At 38.4% G+C, this 20,581-nt stretch overlaps 1 protein-coding gene across 1 annotated transcript in view; it reads left to right on the forward strand.

The window, feature by feature from the left end:
* Window positions 1-858: 858 nt before the first annotated feature.
* The window catches only part of LOC121317297 (cysteine-rich protein 2-like), a 35,706-nt gene continuing 15,983 nt past the window's right edge, over window positions 859-20,581 (forward strand). The window contains exons 1-3 of the mRNA XM_041253092.1: window positions 859-1,016; window positions 9,889-9,983; window positions 20,365-20,422. Coding sequence (XP_041109026.1) covers window positions 974-1,016; window positions 9,889-9,983; window positions 20,365-20,422 — 196 coding nt within the window. The 5' untranslated portion in view covers window positions 859-973. The remainder of the gene's footprint in view (window positions 1,017-9,888; window positions 9,984-20,364; window positions 20,423-20,581) is intronic.

The following is a 20,581-nucleotide window of genomic DNA, read 5'->3' on the forward strand; positions in this document are numbered from 1 at the left end:
GCAGTGCCACATGTAATGTACTGGAACACATTTTAGAAGGTTGCTACCTTATCAGTTCATGCTTAAAATATCAGTACAAAAAGATGTTATTTATAAGTAGTTGGGACAGTACAACGTGAGGCTTGAATGTGTCCTAAGAATGGGCAGGACAAAAAAATTACATGTTTTAGGTTAGGAAACACCATATCACGGACCTTGATTTGCTCTGGATTTGTGGTATTATCTTCTTAAACTTAAAAGATTGAAATCTTACTTTCAGACTGAGATGCAGACAAGCATATTTTCATTAGGATTAAAACAAAGGAAAGTACTGTATTTGTACTTACAGGATGTTTTACCAGCACACATTTGAATAATCACACACATGAATAATCATATTCTCTTCAAAGGTAATAACTCTCTGTTAAATAATATATTCTAAAGAATTAATATAACCTTTAATGTGAGCTACTCCTTTTTCATATAATTTAATAGAACTTTCTGGGTTTTATATCAAAATAGTGTTAAAGCTGCAGTGTACCAAAAATCCACTGCTGCCTAATTCTTTGATGTCTGATGTTACAAGCTTCCATGGATTATGTGCACGCTATTTTCTTCCTTTTTTTTTGTGTACATTCTCAAAAATGTAGTTTCTGAGCAGGAGGGCGCAACCAAGCAGGCACTCTCCTCTACAAATCACAATAAGTTTTTCATAAACATGTACTGCACAATATAATTTTCTACAATTGAGCCCCTATATGGCCAACAGAAACGTGTAGCGACTGACAAGTAAACTGACCTATCACAAGTTGCCTCTTATAGTAATTATACTCGAGGCGTATCAGGAGGTGGGGCTATAACTCTTTAAGTTGAATAACTTTGCGGCGCGGCAGAGCAGAGGATGTATGGACAGAGCGCAGTTACTGTGGCAAGAGAGCAAATACATCACCGGGGATTAAGTTGTCTGTGAATTGCAACTGGAAATTTGAGCAAGATGACCTCTAAGTGTCCCAGATGTGAGAAACCTGTCTATTTCGGTAAGAATGTGTACGGTATTTATTTGCCAACGTTTGTTGTCCGTTGTTTCTTTAAATTTAGTTTAATATACTCGTCTTAGTAGATAAGAAGCAGACCGATGTAACACAATAGTCAACTATGAGCTGTTTTATTTAACAAACTGCTGAAATGCAATGATTCATTTGGATTTTTTTTTGTTTTTTTCGTTTGTTTAAGCATATGTAGTATAACTTCAATATATGCATTAATTATTTCATTTAAATTATCAAAACTAAACTATTATGTGTTGTGACATCTGTAACAAAATACACATACACGTTTATTTATTTATTTATTTATTTTTATATCCGGTAAGGGGTACTTAATGTATGTACTATTTTAATTACAAGAAGTCGGGATTTCAAAAATAAACTTAAAATATGATTTCTGTTTAATGGCATCTTGTATACTTCGTTTATACTTCAAGTTAAACCTGAATTCGAGTATCTGTATAGGACATATACTCGTATTGTTGTAGGTCTCGACTACATGAGTCATACACCATGGATCACTTTTTAAATTAACAAGTACAACTACGTAAGCTGCCTTTTGTTTAAAAGGATGTAACGCGTATTAACCTGGCCTCCAGGGCATTAGGGTGTGAGTGAAACACACGGAGAAAGTGTAATTGCATCAAGATTAATGACGGTCTAGGCTGGCTCACCTGCAGCTCATAAAGGTAGTCTAAAGAGAAGCAGCTATTTGGTGTTTGTGGTGTAAAACCGGAACACTTGCTTGGTAAAAGCCCATAACATGAGACCTGCTGCTAAGACTGATATTGTGGGAAAAATGTAATGTCCTTTTAATTTTTGGCAAGGTCAGTGTGTAGCTGGACCATTATCAATAGTTAATTCTGACAGGTACCCATTGAGTTATACAGTAATTGTGTATGCATACGTCTTCCTGTAACAGAGAACAGTATAAGACTACATGTTCACACTTTCCATGCTTCTGATACATCCAGTGCGATCTTTTAACCCAGGAATTGTTTGTTTCAGATGCTGTACACTGGTGCATACAGCGCTAATGCATACAGCCATGAATCTGTACTTTTTGCAGTAGCTGTTAAGTGGGAGGATGGCCCATAGACATTGTTGGCACTTGGTTCTGGTGAGGCAATCTTTCACAGTCTACTGTAGGTGTAAAAAATAAATTAGTCCTTTTATAGCGTGGGAGGTTACAAAGTACAAGAGATGCAACACTTATGATAAAATCTGTTTAAGAGCTTCTACAGCATATTTTCAAATCATTATAAAGGCGCTGGTAATTTTGTAATAATAGCATACGGCTCTATAGTGGGGGTGCTTGTATGTACAATACTTCTCTTGCACTAACAATTTAACTAGCTAGTTATCAAGTGTTTATTAGAGATGGGAATATGTCAGTATTTCAGTTCCCCAAGAACATTAACACGATGGATAATACTGAACATCGGTGCACACACATTGAGTCCTTTTAATAATCTGGCGGTACGTTTTTTCAATGGGCTCATTCAGTTGATATTTCCCGTAATACCAGACAGTTCTTTACCAGCAGTTCTTTACCCACAGACTCTTTGAACATTGACAAGTCTGCTTGCTTCCTTACTGTTTCCACTCACGTTAGATCTGGAAGAATAGATAAGGCGATAAGCATAAGTCACATTTTTTTTAAAGAGCATTAATACGTTTTTTGATGACGCAATCAAATGTGCATACTGGAGGTAAATAAAATGCTGTACACAGCCCACGTTGGTCAACACATTTCTGAACAAACATAGAATGGGGCATAAAATGAAATCTGTCCTCACAATTCTCAGATTCAGAATGCATCCAGAGTTCTACATTTCCTCAATCCTAAATGTGGACATCCTTACTTCAGTGCAGTAACCTTTGTATACAGCTATGGCCAAAAGTTTTGCATCCACCTATAGAATTAACTCATTTTGCTCCATAAAGTCGAATGAACCCTGCTGAATAATGTTACGATAACATATTGAATTAGATACTGCTTTGTGGTTTTCCAGAAACCCCCCAAAAAAACTGACAGAGTTGAAAACTGAGACGTTTCGAAATTTAACATGAACTACTGTACTACTATAGTGGCTTTTGGTAGACTATTGTGTATCATTTTATTTATTAATTTATTTATTATGTCTCAATCCAAAACCATGGCCATAGCTGTATGTGTTTGTGAAATGTACATATAATTCTTTAGAGAAACTGAAAATCAATACCTTTTTGAGCAGGTTTTTATTTAATAACTAAAAATAACCGATTTTGCCAAATAACTAAAAACAAAACACAAAAAATTCAAGCCCTAATTGTACAGTAGCTTTACCTACCCTGTGCACCGTTATACCATGCTGGGTAAATTCATAATAACTGATTTCTGACATGCAGTGATGTCTTAAAATGACAGGCTTGCATTTTATTACCACATACCCTGAACAAAGCAAATCGTGCATCCTTGACTTTACCCTCTCCATAAAAGATGACCAATTCTTGTTATGCATGTGGTGTATGGAAACCCTTGACTTGTATATTAAATACGTTACGACACATTAGTATATTAGAATATTGTAGTTCAGCCAACTAGCATTTTGTGGCTTGTTTAAATTAGAATGCAGTTAACATTAGATTCTGTTTATTATCTAAGTCTTTCATTAGCCTAGTTATTATATTTCATTATTTTCTGCACTAGAATTGTGTGGCAGCCTCAATTATGTATCATTTGTGCCTGTAGTCATTCAAATTATCATAATTCAGTAGAGCACAAATCATTGGTGCTAAAAGAATTATGGCTGCTATGCATGCGTGTACTTAATACATCAGACGACCTAACAAACAGCCACGCCTGCGTGAAGGTTTCACTTCCTTTGTTTTGTTTAGTCATATTTTTGTTGCTTGAGACACACCATGAGCCAGATTGCAGCAAGAATGTGCTCTAATTATTTGGGCCGATGGTTCAAGCCAGAGAAACTTGGATGGAAGCGCCAGTAACAAGCTGCTTCCAGGGCATTCATACGCGTATTGTGCACTTGCGTCTGCCACCCAGGTCAACCCTGCTTTATCAAAAGCAGTGTGAAATCGCGTACCTGACCTGCATGACACTGGGTAGCGCATGCCAGTGTGAAAAGGGCTTAAAAGACTATTGGGCTGTATTTTCAACTTGCCATTACCAAGTTGTTAAATGCCCTTTCATTCAAGTTAAATTTAGACCTATTTTACATCGAAGGTGAAATGTCAAAGCATTTATCTTTTTACCTTGGATTGGAACACTTTAAGGCCCAAGTGTTTCTTAGCGGAATACTCCCCCAGGACCAGTTTTGGGCTGTACTTGTCTTCCTATAAAAAAATCGCTACTGTAAAAAATAGATTTGTAGTATCTTGGGCAGATTGTTTGAGCCCCTGCACTCGCACAACTGCGCTCAAGCATGCACTCTGTATGTTTATCTCTTCTCATTAAACCGCACCACCCATCCGCCTTCACCAGTCCCAGGCATGCCATTCGGACCCCAATCTCCCACCAGGATTCTGGGAGTACAAATGCATATCCAGGATTTGTGAACCCGGACAGAGTGCCAACCAGCACCCTCACCCCACACAGCAAAACATGCAATACAGAAACAAGTCCTGTAATGATGGAAGTCACTGGGTCATTACAATACTGTAGCGTTGAGCGTGCTGTTGGTTCTACCAGGATACAGTGCAGTTGGGACAGCGCAAAGGAGCAACATTTTAAATAAGCAATTCATCTTTAATAAAGTTATAATATATATTTAAGATGGATACACTATTACAATCACTACTGTATCAGCAGTACAGTCACTGTTCTCGTTCTTCAATCTGCATTTAAATGAGAATGTAAGTACGTGGAGGATTTAAAAGCCATTAATTGTAATAAGATATACTGTATTAACAATACTACAATAATAATAGTAATAAAATCTGTTTAATTGATGGTGTTTTGCTGTGAAACTAAATGAGCTTTTAAATCCCAAGTTATTACTTTTGCATTTAAAAGCAGAATAAAGAACGAGAAAACGAGGGTGCAACATTTTAATAAGTGACTAGTCTTTATTAATGGGAACGCAATTATGAATAGTAATTGTAATGTTTGTCCAGCTTAATTAAGATTTTTTTCATGAAATGTTGCACCCTCTCTTGTCCGCCCTACATTCTGCACGCATCAAAATCTGTAAATTAAACTAAAAGCTAAGACCCTCCCTATTTATAAATTGCAGGTGGATCTAAATCCATTGTTTTAAAAGTTTGATTCTATTTGTGAACAGAATGTATTTGATCTTAAAACATGCCACTGCTGCACTTTTAAATGGAGAGCTGGGCAATAGAGCCACTGAGCTACGATAGGTCTGAAACGACAGACGGTCTCTGGATGGGGATTGGTCAGATTTAACAGGGTGGTCAGATTAAAGATGATCCCTGCCTGGGTAGTTGATTGAATCAATCATCCTGGAGGTCCACTGAGTGTCATTTAACACAGAGCTTTTACAATCGCCAGGAAATCAGAAAAAAAGTATTTTCTAGTCAGGTATTTGCAACCCCCTAATAACCACTTTGCACCACCCTAGGGGGGCGCCCCCCACAGTTTGAAAACCTCTGAATTAGGGGGTGAACGATGCATCACAACTACTGCTGCAGAGCCACTTAAAATAGGATTTTAGTTTTACATTAGATTAATTTTTAGTAGTAGATACTTGAAAACTGTATTTCTTGGTTCAGGACATTAGACAATATTATACAATACTTCAGAAACTAACACAAATTTGGTCTTTTGATTTCTATAATGCATATTACTTAAACAGCAGTTGTATTAAATTCCACAATCAAATTGTTATACACATACATGACAACAAGTGATTTAGAACTGAACATTTATTTAAAAAAATAAATACTGAGAAGACCTATATTATATAAACTGAATCACTGTCAGAAAATGTTGATTCTGCAGATGCCAGTATTTCTGCCAACAATGATTCATCTAATCGTCTTGCCATCTTGAAATGAAATTCTAGAGTGGAAACATTTTATGTTCTTGTGTACATATCAATTTCTGTAACTTACACAGCATATTATCAAAGCAGTGTTTTATAAACCGCAATAACAGAATAAATAGTTCTAAGTAAACTACGAAACGGGAACTATTCTAAGCAAACCTACTACAATTGCAATAACAAACGTTTATTCTCAGGATCTTTTATAAGCAAGAACGGACACTACTCTTTTTTTTTTTTCTCATTCATTAATATGAAAAAGTTTGTGAAACCATTATCTGCTTATATGCACTTGTTTCTTGATATTTATACATGTTGTAAAAACATAATAAGACATGATAGAATAAGTGTTCTCATATTAAGTCAAATACATTGGATTTATAGTGTTTTTCTCTCTGGATACTGCTGAAAGCTTTCTCTGCCCTTTTAAAATTAAATGCCCTCAGTGATGTCACACATAAAAAGATAGCAGGGAGTGAAATTTCAATCCCTCCCCCATCCAATAATATGCATTTCCAACCTGTATGGCAAAGTATGGTGGCCCAGTAAGTCAATAAAATGAAGCATGTTATTTTATTTATTTATTTTTAAATAGTTTTTACTCGATCAAGGACCCAGAAAGACACTTAAGTATGATTGTGTTTAACATTCCTTAACTCTTGCACTGCCTACATGCATTGGAAAACTGTGCTGCCAGCCTGCCCAACCAAGATGGCCGCCAACATTCTAGAAAAGTCTGACCTGCAAAAAAAGAAGAATGGAGAATTGAAAACTTGGTTGGTTTTCTGGAAAGGAGACTAACCCCCGCCCTCCAACCAACATGTCTTCACCAGGCGCCATAAAAACCCATGTGGCTTTCATTCATGTGGCTTCTTTTGTTTGGCCTCCTCCCCTGTCCCCTGCCACCACCTTGCAGCGTGCCTTGTCCTGATGGGAGGTGACTCTGTGCCACTTCTTATCTGTGGCACTAGGATGCATGATATCGTTTTTGTGTTTTCTCCTTGCCGGCCAACGTTCGTCTAGCTGTCGAGCACCCGTGGACGAAGTTGCCTGTTCAATTGCCGTTCAATAAGTCATCTCTTTGCAGATTCTCCGTTCTGAAACGTGATTTTAATGTCTCATTCATCGTCCCAATGCACAAAAAAGGAAATTGCTTTATTTTGACTAAATGCCAAGTTGATACCGAAATTTGAAATGTGACCACCTCAACAATTGTAAAAAAAAAATAAAAATAAAAATCCTACTGTATTTGGAGCTTCTGTGGCTATTTTTATTGCCATAACACTACTGAGTGATTTAATATGCTCATTAAATGTACTAGGATAGATTTAAGGGTTTATAATTGGCCTGAAAGGTGACACTTTAAGAACCCCCTCCCAGCCCCCTGCCAACCTATTTAAAGGTATGGCCAGTGGTTGATTGGTGGTCCGGAGGTTACAGGGGAGAATGTGCCCTATTTGGCCAACGCATCTTTTACAATGCCAAAACAACAGTTTCTGAAACGCTGGCACATTTTGTTTTAGTGACATTATGTTGCTTCCATTTTCTTTTTTGCTGAAAGGATTTTTTTTTTTTTTTGACATTATAAAGCTTGCATAACAACTCAAAACAATAATGCACCAGCTCCTGCAGTACCTGAAACCAAGTTTTATATTTATTTTTGGCTTCCTCTCAGAAAAATGGAGGACTTTGTCTCAAATTCAAATTCAAACCCTTTGTTTTAGTTGAATTTCCTGAGGGGAAATCTGAATGGTCTGTTGAATCGTTCACCAATTCCTTGTGGAATGAGAGACCCCCACACCAAGATTAAATGGCTTAATGAAATGCCAGTGTTTATAATACTATGGTTTAATCGATTTTATGGTGCATTGAAACCGACAAATATAATTATTTCGATCACCCACACCTTAATACGCGGCTATGAATTTTGTTGACCTCATTATTGTCTCTTGTCTTACACTTAACCTGCCGCTGTCTGCTAATACAAGGTTACTCTGTCAATCGCATATTGACGCATAACATTATATATTCTGGAGTAAACTGGCTGGTACCATAGATGGATGACTGCTCAGTTAAGGTCACCTTAAATATTTCTGTGAAGTGTTTTTTGCTTGCTTCGACCCTGTGTTTGGGCTGCAGAAGCAAACGTGTTTAACCCGTGCTTTTGCGATGTAAAAACATCTGACCTTTAATTGCTCCTCATTTTGTCCTGGCAGTTATGTCAGAGGTTCTTTTTCACAGGACAGTTTCCTCCTCCTGTTTTTGTTGGAAAGCCAGTTTCCAATAATCCAATTGTTGGATGACCAAGTATGCATGTTGATAGCACAGTTGTCAGCACCTGATTCTGCAGACTTGACAGTGATGTTATCGTAGACTAGCTATATTTAAAAATATATAAACAGTGCTCCCTCGCTATAAGGCTCTTGATTATAACGCGCCACGGATATACACAGCTTGTCTCCCAATTCCCTATACTAGTGATTCATGCAATATTTCTACAGTAAGTACAGTACTGGTGTTCAAACTATAAACAACTTCTCAGTCTAACTTCCATTTCTGTCTCTTCCTTTTACTACAGTATCTGAACTGAAGAAAAGCTGCGCTGGCACTTTATAACACAGACATCTTATTCAGCATTCATTTTATAACTAAGTAAATATTAGGCCTATTATGTGGTTCTTTCCTAATGTATTTACTTTTTTTCCTGAGAGAGGAGCAGGGGCTTTCTCTGGGAGACCAGACGCTTCAGCCGAGCCTGGGGCGAGTCCATTCTCTCTTTCCCTCTCCTGACCCCGCTCTCCTTCTCACTATGTTTGCTTGTCTGTCGCTTTGAACTGAACTGCTGACCGCCGTTTAGCCAGGCTATTTATAGTTTAAAAACTACTATTTAAAATGATCCACGAGTGGGAATATTACTTTAAATATTTTTTTACAAAAAGGGGAAAAAAGTGTGTTGATTTGCATGGTGCTTTATGCATGGTTAATTCACGGAAAGTTATATTTTTGCTTCACTATTTGTGTATTTTAGAGAGGGAGTTATTTTATTTTGTTTTTTAGTCAGATGTATGTTGTGTCCCGCTGTGCCCCCCCTCCCCCATTTCTAATGCTGTTCGATTACAACGCTCATATTGTGTCTCCTGGGAGACCTGTGTTCTAGTGAGGGAGCACTGTAAAATATATATATATATATATATATATATATATATATATATATATATATATATATATATATATATATATATATAGTGTGTGTGTGCAAATAATATCTTTGAAGTTGCATTGTAAGTGGAAGTAAAATTTAATGCAAGTACTATAGATTGTGTTTGGTTAATGTGCCTAAGGTTTTACAAGAGGATAACTTAATGTAATTTCAGTTTAATATGACTATCCCAAAGATGTTTTTCCAATCACATTTTGTTTTATTTCATGAAGAAGTTATGGGGATCAAGTTGTTCTAAGCATCCCTGTGCCTAATTTAGAAGCAGAGTTTTAAAGACTTAAAATACTAAAATAGCAACAAGTTGTGTTTATAGGGTTGTTGAACCTTTCCTTGCAATCTGTATTCCGTAACCCCTGTCCTTCCTGATTCTTTCTTGAGGTTTCAATGTAAACACGTCCGGTTCTAGCACTTGGTGATACCCACTTTATTTAAGGTTATTTCAAGTCTTAAATAACAATTTTTATTTTAATTTTACTTTCTGGATTAATGCCCTCTATCCAGTTACAACCCTGTGATTTAAGCTGGCATTGACAATCCAGTGTTGTGGTTTAACGGTATTTGGAGACCATGGTTTCTTCTGAAATGGATGCTTATACTGTACTTTGCTTACTAACTTTTTTTTTTTTTAACGTAACAGCTGAAAAAGTGAGCTCCCTTGGGAAGAACTGGCATCGTTTTTGTCTGAAATGTGAACGCTGTAACAAGATTCTGTCTGCGGGCGGCCATGCCGAGGTAAAGTGGCACTTCTGATACTCTATCCACTGTGAGCCAGTTGGTCGAGGACCAACGTCTCTGGTGCGTCACACACAGTACCACCAGAACTGGAAGTGGGGCACTGTTTAATTGTCCGAATTAAAACATGTTTTTTTTCTTTCTTCATGCTTTAATACCTACGTACTTGTGTGATACATGGTTGCTTTCACAGACTCCAATTAGCACTGACACATCACTGTAGTTTGGCCAAAATTAGTGGTACTGTAATAGAGTTCTGTGAAAGCTACTGAAAGTGTTTTTTTTTTTTTTATATGAATGATATTTATTGCCTGCATAAATATTTTATTTGAAACAATTTAGTACAGTAGAACCTGTCACATCCGATCCCGTAAAATACGATACCTTAAGTGATGGACCTGTGGCATGTGTCATTTACACATGCTGCTATCAACTGAACGGTATGGATGGAACCCGATCAATGTTCATATTTTAATATGGCTCTAAAACGGTAAACTCGGCTCTTCTCAGGACAGAATGGATTCAGTTGCAGATTTAAGCAAAAGAAGGTGCATTTGGGAATTGTTTCATTTTCTACTTGCTGCCACTTTATGCAACTGCCCAGTTTAACCATGTTAAATAAAAGAAAGCAAGGAATTAATATAATTACTGTATCATAAAAACCTAAAGATTTTTTCGACGACCTCCAAAGCCAGTTTGTGTCTGTGTTGCTTTCTAGTTCTTGTTCTTGTTTGTTCCGAGTTAATACGCATGGTGCAAAAAACAAAAAAAATCCCCAAAACAAACAAACAAACAAAAAATGCTGGACCAAGAAAACACGGGAAGAACTGTTTGTTGAATGCTATTTTGTAAATTGACAAATACTGTATTACAGTGCTTTTTTCATAATTTGTACTGATTTTCTTTGTATAGTATATGTGCAGTACCATACTTTGGTGTTTTAAACACACTGATGCACCTGACATTGTTAATTTATAATCTGCAACTACAATGTAGTAAAATGACTCCTTCCTGAGAGGAGAATATTTTTACATATTTGATGGACCCCTGGAGCCAGTTAAATCGGATATGACAGGCTCTACTGTAGGTCCTAAAAACGAATTTACTGCAAAGCAGACTTTTAATTTATAAACCATTGTGGATCTACACAGCTGCCTTTTAAATAAAACCGGGCCTTCCCTGGCAGCTTTTTTTTTTGGTGCACATCACTAACACTATTCTCAGTCAGAATTCCATTGCAGCCTTCAGTTTGATTTAAAATAGTGATCTCACAACTTGCTGTAAGAGGTTATGCTGCATGATTGATTTAACATCACATAACTTTTTAATAATTAGTTTTTATTCATGGAGGTCCCTGGAGTAAAAGCATGCAGGGATAAGTGGGGAGAGATACCTTGTGCTTCCTCTGCTCTACTTCTGTTGTCTTCAGCTAAGACAACTTGTCCCAAACTACTAATTTTAGACTGCAATCTATAAGTCTACTTTGGTGGGGATGAAACCTATAACCTCCCAGTCAAAGGAACCAGCAGGAGCTGCCTCTGCCTCCTCCACCGCCAGGAGCAGAGCAGCAGGAGCTGCCTCTGCCTCCGCCACCAGCAGAGGGTGAATGCCTGCTGGGTCCCTTTCCACCAGCAGAGGATGAATGCCTGCTGGTATCACTTCCTCCACCATCATGAGGAGAGGAGCTGGAGCTGCCTCTGCCTCCATCACCATCAGGGGGAGAGGAGCTGGAGCTGCCTCTGCCTCCATCACCATCAGGGGGAGAGGAGCAGGAGCTGCCACTCCCTGCACCAGAAGGACCAGGAATAGAGGCTGGCGGTCCTCAACAGCCCTTGCATAGGCTGCTGAGGGAAGCACGGGGAAGAACCTCCCGGCTGCAGTGGCCGAGAAGAGGGAAAACACCTGCACTCCAGCTTGTCCCGACTCCCTGCCTGGCACCGCCTGGGGTTGCCTGCCGCTCTGCATTGCCTGGGGTCGCTGTCAGCTCTGCTTGGCCTCAGGAGTCAGTGTGGCCGGAGCCCCACCAGAGGGAGCTGCCGGCTATGAAAAAGAGGGGAGAGGTCAGGAGACCACCTTTCCCCGCAGCAATTTTGCTGCAGGAGTTCTGGGGGCTGGAGTCCCCACAGAGGGAGCGGACAGCATGGCCAGTAGCAGCCTGGCTACTGGCAACATTGCCGCCCATGAACCCCTTAAAGTCCCCGTTCTTGGCCTGGGACTTTGAGCAAGACTTTTGGGATTTTAAGGGGGGAGGTGGCCATTGAGGCCATGTGCGCTACACAAGGGGGGGATATGTGGCAATGTTGCCCGCCCCTGTGTGTATTTTGTGTTGTATGTTACGTGTTGTGTGTTTAGTGAGTGGAGAACGGGATTGGAGATGGAGATAATTGTAATAGTTAAAATAGAAGCTCACCGTGTTTTGTCTGTATAGTCCGTTTTTGTTTGTCTTTGTTTTGGCTACGAGTGCCGTGTCCTGCGTCATTGTTTGTCTTGCAACCTTTTATTTTTCTGTTCATTATTAAATGTTGAGCGAGACCATTCGCTCAGTTTCAACACCTCCACCTCTGTTGCTTATTTCCTGGTTTCTGGTCTGATGTCACCCACTGCAGCTGTCTTTATGACAGTGTTTTATAAATGTTTTTAATGTACATATTGTAACCACTGCCAAGTGTTCTGTGGGTTTTGCATCTTTAGGAGACCAGGATGCTCTTCCAAGTGTAGCACTAGTAGCATGCCGTGCATAGCACACATTCTTTTCAATTAAGATGCAGTCCACGGGACCCACGCTGTGGCAGGTGATTGCTAACCTGATACTTGCACATTGACCCAAAGAAATCAAGCTCCACAGCAGGTTCTCTAGTATGCAATAGGTCCAAGGTTGTGTTTGATGGTCCTGTGCCAAAGAACAAGAATTTTCTAGCTCGCTGATCTGAAACATATCTGTTGTGCATGTACAGTAGTGCTGCTGTTTTTACCAGCCTTTATCCAGTACAGTACCTTGCCTTGAGCATCAAAACACACCTGCAGCAGCTTGAGCACTGGTTAATTTTTAATCAAATCAGGCTGGGATTTAAAATGAGTATCTGGTAACATAGGCCAACGGGGAAGATTTGTTAAAGATGAAGTTGTTTCAATTTTAAAATGTGTTTTACATTTTCATTAAACTATTAGTTCTATTAATGAACTGTAAAAGTTCAGTTTCCTAGCAACTAATAGGTAATACTGCTGCTACTGATACGTAATTTGGTAATCACTGCAGGAAACATTTGATTGCTACTTTTTGCTGACTTTTTTTTAATTGATTGATTTTGTTGCCTTTGTCAGTGCTAATTTGGTTCTATACGAGTTGTCCCATGCTAACGACTTTTAGACTGAATAACCGTTTTGCTATCCTTGAAAAACAGGCAACATATGACTTATAATACTATGATTACATTTTTTAAAGAGTAAGTAGCTTCAAATGTAATTACACATATTTGTTTGTATTAACATTTCCCTATTATGATTCCTACAGCCATTCTGAGTGGTTATGTTAATGATTTATCATTTTTATTTTTTTTCCCTTCTAAATCTACCTGTCTTGCTTTTGGCTTGTCTCGACCACACCAGATTCTCTAGACAAATGCAAAGCCAAAAAAAAAAAAAAAAAAAATCTATTTATATTAGATCAACAGAACAAAGAACTACTCAGATTGCGAAAAACACAAGATACTGTAGTAAGGGAAGTTGCATTTGAAGCTACCTGCTGTACCATGCTAACAGAGGTGAACATTCTCAAATGAGATGCAGTTTTTTGGGGACACTGATTTTAAGACCTGTAGTCAAAAAACTTTAAGATTAGTGACACTGTCTCCATGAAACTTTGCAGTCTGTACTGTAATACATGCACAATATAATATTTAAAATATTTATTTATAATATATTTCTATAATACTTTTTTCTCTACTTTTAATTTCTCATTTTAAGCTAAGATTATAGACAAACATTATCCTTTTAGTTGACTTGAATTACTGCTCACTACAGTTCCTCGCACTGCTCTGCACACACCTGATCTCTGTGTCAAGGGTTGTAGTCATTCAGGGTTTGGAAATCTGAATTCCCTTCCATTGTCTGTTACAGAATACCCTGATCATAATCAGTTTTATTCTTTCAATTCTTCTGAAGTCTATCTGCCTTTTCTTTGTCTTTTTTCGTACGCTTTTGTGTGTGTAGCTCAACAGTACATGTAAAGTCTCTCTCAACAGAATGATGTTTGTGTTTCCTTATCGCGAATATCTCCGAGACTTGCTATTCAAAACATTTCTCTGTCTGTGTACACATTGAAAGTGGACGGAAAAGGAGAAGGATGAGTAAGATCTATTAATTCACTATGTTAAAGATGCTTTGAGAAAATAAGCTACTGTCTATTGGGGAAAAAAAAGGTAATGGATACAGTAATGAGCATGGGAAACTTCAGACAGTGCCAGTGCATTTTACTGAAGTGCCAGTAGCAAATAAGCCAGTTTCATTTGTTGTTGCTACTTCAAGAGGTTCACACCCATTTATGTATTTTTTTTTTTTTTAAATGTATTTTTCTTAATTTTTGTTTTAAGTTCCAGTTTTCAATGAATAATTGCTGGCCTCTATAGAGAGTTTGGTAGTTATTAAGTTTGTTGGAATCTATGACCAGCGTATCCATGTGTTTTGTTTATCGTGTAATTAGGAAACCATAGGATAGTTCAGTTGTCTTTGCTCTATCTCCAGAAAAATATCATTTTTTATTGATTTGCAGGCCTTCTACTTTTAGGTTTTCTAAAGTACAGGTCAGTAAAATGGATTTAAGCTCTCAAACTTGCATGAAACCGTAGAAAGCATTTCCCATGGATATTGGTTCCATTTGTGATGTCAAGGAGGAGTTCTTCCTTCTACTGATGTAGGTTTTGATGCATTTGTCAAAGCCCATCACCAAATATTACTGTTTTACTTAACCCTATTTCTTGCATTAGTTATAACCCTCCTTTTCATTTTTCACAATTTTGTGAAAATCATGTATAGCTCTGCAGCACTGATAACAATAAAATCAGGTTACATTGGCGCAGTTACCCATTAAAAAATGTTAAGTCACTAAAATACCACAACATTATTTATTTTTTGACCGAATTCTGCCCTCGTTGGTCTGGTGTTTATTTTTCACCATTACCACAGAATTAACAATATGCATTGCAGCCTACAGTAATTAGGACTTTTTTTTGTCAAGAAAACAATAATTGTATTTCAGCCTTTTAGAATCTATAATTTGTGGCGATAAGGAGAAGGCTGAAGGATATTTGCAACTACAATAGACAGTTTTTGTCTAATTAATCTAACCACCTCTATGATATGATTTGAAGTCAAGGAACTGCAAGGCTGTGGTCCCACATTGCATACTGTAGCCATTGAGTAACTTTCTGAAGCAGACATGAATATAATGGCTTGGATAAGGTCTTGCACTTGTCTAGCTCCTGTCAGACTGGAGCATTGCATCTCATTGTCCTTCTCTGCACAGCCTAGATAAATCACAGGCTGGCTGTTCCCAGTTATTAATACGTTTGTCAACTGTACAACCAGGAGTTTACACCAGGAACATAATTACAGGGAGATTACTGGGTTTGTGACCAGCTATCTTTGAGAGGAAAAGACTACACTTTTAGTATAAACATCTGGGACTGATGTGCACACAGTACACTAGCTCACTTCTTTACAAAACAGCAGTCTCAGTGGCTGTTCAAAAGGTTCAGTCCGTTTCTCTGAAAGCTTCTCTTGTCCTGCCCTGAATTTCTGTTTGAAGCCATTTTACTAGATGAGGTGGGAAGCAGACTTTTTAGCCAGACGTCCTACAAAAAAAAAAATAAATAAATTACTCCAGTTAATGTTGAAGCTCTTCCATAGCCTTATTTTTCAAGTACTTGCTTGAAACTGTCTCAAACCACAGTAGGCAATGCATTACATTTCTGGAGTTCTCAACCAAGGAAAAACTGTTTGTTTATATGTGGGAATTGTATGACATTACCATGGCAATTTACAGTTGCTAGAATTTGATTATATTCAATTTTATCTGGACACTTGACAGATGCCATAGCTTTACATTAATAACTCTACAGTTGTGTTAGAGATGCACAAACCCACACATTAAAACAAAGTGTCAGTTGATCTGAACAGTGGCAGAACGAAGTACTTCCACTGGATTAGATCATTTAAAATACGAGCCTTTACAGTATGCACCGAGCTAACAATGTGAATGTGTTAAATACTGAAAAGGCTTTCCGAATTGGACAGAAAAATAAGGTGCTGGTAAAATGTATTACTGGCACAATGAACCTGTCTGTTGGGTTTAAGAATCCAACCCTTTGTCCCCTGTGCCAGGTTTTACTTTCTACCCTTAAATCAGTTCTGTAGTGGTAAATAAAGCGAGTAAACGCCCCTGTTTGGAGTTCAACAGATAGACTGAGCAGATTAACCTGAACGGATACGTTGTTATTAACCCTCAGCCAACCAGAGCCCCCACACACAGTTATTTCCCCTCTGTAAACAGTCACAGACCCCATGGTGCGCTTCACTTGAACTGTTCTGTGAGCATTCTTTCACTGGCTAAGTTGAAGGCTACTAGCATTGCCCTGCAGGACCAGTGTGCCTAACAGAACATTAACGGAACATAAACAGCCAATCGCAGAACACTCAAAGAGGACACGCAGTCCATTTGCCACACTCCCCTGCTCATGTCAGTTATGACTGCAAGCTCTCCGGTGTCGGTCTCGCACGCAGCAACACAACAAAGACACTCGCCGTTAAAATATCTTGTCTTTAACCCAGGATTTGTATTCCACAGGAGAGTAGAAATTGGTAAACTCTGTATCCCTTACATGAAGTGGGTAGATGCTGTTTACCTATGTATACCCTTGACACCACTGCCTTAAATCATTTTTTTGTTTCTCTGCTGTGTGGTACTGTACAAATTGAAAAGAGCGAGTAACCTCTGGACAGCCATGGTGTCTATTTTCTGAAATTAGGCTGAGTAAGTGAATTGTTTGTAATGTGAAATATTTAGTGTATGGTACAATGTTTTTTTCTTTCTTTGCTACTGAACCCTCTGTTTTTAATCTAAATATTTTATTTCTTGCATGACTTGAATGTGAGCGCACATATGGAAACCGTTTGCTAAAAATAGGGATGGGACAAAGGAAATGATTGAAATGGAATTTTTGGCAGGGGTGTTCCCTAAATTCCCTAAACTTGTGCTGCGGTCCAAAAAGCTGACTCTCTTGAATTTTATAAATAAAACCAACAATAAAACAAAAATGGGAAATATGTAGTTTTATTTTTTATTCAATTAACTAAGGCTACGTACACACCCAGGCTAAATGCGGTTGTGAGTTCAGCATTTGCTCTCAATACAGTTTGAATACACACAGAGTTCGGTTACAAAGGGCAGCAATAACCGCATTAGTTAATCCTGTTCAGAGCAAGTATCAAGTGTGGTTATTGATTCAATTCGGTTAGTTAATGCGCACTAACTGTTGGTGCTCACTGGATTTCTGCGCAACTAATGATGTTGTTTCAGACATTTCTGTGTGATAAACATGTCATATATATATATATATATATATTACACACACACACACACAATGCCTTGCAAAAGTATTCAGACCCCTGACCAATTCTCTCTCGTATTACTGAATTACAAATGCTACGTTGAAATTTAATTCTGTTTGATATTTTATTTTAAAACACTGAAACTAAAAATAAATTATTGTAAGGTGACATTGGTTTTATGTTGGGAAATGTTTTTAAGAAAAATAAAAAACTGAAATATCTTGCTTGCATAAGTATTCAACCCCCACACATTAATATTTGGTAGAGCCAGCTTTCGCTTTAATAACAGCTTTAAGTCTTTTGGGGTAAGTATGTACCAGCTTTGCACACAGTGTCAGAGTGATTTTTGGCCCATTCTTCTTGGAAGATTTGCTCCAGGTTGTTCAGGTTGGTTGGACGATGCTTGTGGACCGCAATTTTCAAATAGTGCCACATATTCTCAGTGGGATCGAGATCAGGACTTTGGGCCACTGTAGGACGTTCACCTTTTTGTTCTTGAGCCAATCCAGTGTTGCTTTGGCCTTGTGCTTGGGATCATTGTCCTGCTGAAAGGTGAATTTCCTCCCAAGCTTCAGTTTTTTAGCGGACTGAAGCAGATTCTCTTGCAGTATTTTCCTGTATTTTGCTCCATCTATTCTTCCTTCAATTGTAACAAGATGCCCAGTCCCTGCTGATGAGAAGCATCCTCACAGCATGATGCTGCCACCACCATACTTCACTGTAGGGATGGTGTGCACCATTACTCCACACCCAGCCACTGAACTCTGTAGCTCCTTCAAAATGATTGTTGGCCTCTCTGTGGCTTCTCTCACAAGTCTCCTCCTTGTTTGAGTGCTGAGTTTTGAGGGATGGCCTTTTCTTGGCAGTGCCTGGGTGGTGTGATGCAGCTTCCACTTCAAGTGAGTACAGTTGGATCAATCATCAGGGATATCCAAACACTTGGATATTATTTAGTACCCTTTCCCTAATCTATGCATTTGTATTACTTTATCTCTAACTTCTGTAGAATGCTCTTTGGTCTTCATTTTCCTTCAGATTCACAGCCTTACCAATGATCCTTCAACAGTGGGGTTTTTATCCAGAAAATGTGACGGCAACTTTAATGGTTCACAGGTGGAGGCCAATGGTAAGGTAATTGTGTCCTCGTTAGGGCAATTTCTTTCATCGGTGCAAACTGGGAGCTTCCACAGCACAGGGGTTGAATACTTTTGCAAGCCACTGTGTGTGTGTGTGTGTGTATATGTGTATAAAATATATATATGTGTGTGCGTGCCTGATGAGCATAGTTGATTTTGTAATATTGATGAATAGTAAATCCATAACAATGGTAAATGGTGCATACATATAATCTACTTTTCTATTTAATCAAAGTACAGTTGTATAATATTTTGTTATAAGAAAAAATTGTGTATTTTTGGTTTTGCAACTTAAAATAAAACAACATGGGACAATTTGTATCCCCAAACGCCACAGTGTGACCGCAACTCATTTTTCCACTGATACCGAACGTCTCATCTGTGTGTTTTGGCACTCCAGGAAATGTCTCATTAAATGACAAAGGAGTCTTTTGAAATGCGTACATTTTTTATCCAGTCATTTGGAAACCATTCAAGTCATTCCCACCAGCCTTCTGGTCGGAAGATCGCCCAAATCTGTTGATCTACTGTCATGGTACTGCAGATCGTCACCACTATTTAGCAGTGCAGAAAAAACAAAATGGCATCACCGCTGGTTTTGAAATGCAGAGCATAGCTGTGCTTGACGAGCTCTCGATCAGTTACGTACTGTACTTTTCTTCCAAAAGCTTAAACAAAAAACGCAGCCTCCATGCTGCCGCCACACAAACCTAGCGTGTAATGATGGCCTGAGTTCAGTGGTTTGTTTAAACAGGGAGCGCACTCACTTCAGTAATGAAAGGTGTGTGTACAACAGACAACCGCAGTGAGTGCCGTTTGTAAATGTGTGTGTACTTAGCCTTTTTTTGTTCTACTTTTATATAAAACTAGACTAGATGGGTTAATCTTTTTTAAATGTAATTAAATGAAGAACCTTTTTTATAGGTTTGGGTGGGGGGGTTCACAGTACCCTTCATGTGCGCACAGTCACCAGAGTACAAATCCTCTCTGCTCTACAGCAGGACTGTTGGCAGTAATAGAGAACTGTATTGTTGGTTACAATTACTGTGTTTTTTGGCAACATTCCCAATAAGCCTGAGATAAAATGCGTCTCTGCTGGCACACTTGCACCTGTCCGTTTTCTACACAACTGTTTTGTGTTTAGCCTTTGCACTAACCTCTGCTACCAATTTGTACAGTACTGATTGTACAGTTTCACAATGTGCCAGCTTAAGTCTAGGTCCAAGTACTTACTTCAATTACAAATACAACACATCAAATTCAGTTTAGCCACTGTGTACGGGTTCATCCCTTACGGTTTTGATCAATGAGATAGACCCCATTATGTCCTTGCATGGTCATGGATGTTTTGTTTTTTTCTTTAGCAGTGGGACTGGGCATTGGCATGACTTGGCATCTCGGTGCATTTAATTGAACGGAGAGGCAAGGACTGGATGCAAACCTGACCCGCTGTCATGAAGAGAACATCAATGTTGTGTTGTGATAAACCTAGAGTTTTGTTTCGAATCCTCAAAAGTGTAATCTTTGTCTTGGCTGTTTTTTGGGGTATTATTAAATTGGGCATTTCTAAAATTGCAACGACTGTTTGAAAATATTTCTTTTAATGTCACTAATATATTTATTTAATTTCCAAACTGCAGCACGATGGGATGCCATATTGCCACCAGCCGTGCTATGCTACACTGTTTGGACCCAAAGGTAAGTTCAGTTGTTTTCCTCTCATTTACTAAATCCCCCAAATGTCTGAAATTAATATACAGAATATGCTCCTGCAGTTCTGTTGTAACAATGTTGTAAATTAGAAACATATATTTCTATTATCCATTCTCTAGCTACCACTTGCAGTATCTTCAATTG

Source organism: Polyodon spathula, chromosome 6 (assembly GCF_017654505.1).
Source record: "Polyodon spathula isolate WHYD16114869_AA chromosome 6, ASM1765450v1, whole genome shotgun sequence".
NCBI lineage: Eukaryota > Metazoa > Chordata > Actinopteri > Acipenseriformes > Polyodontidae > Polyodon > Polyodon spathula.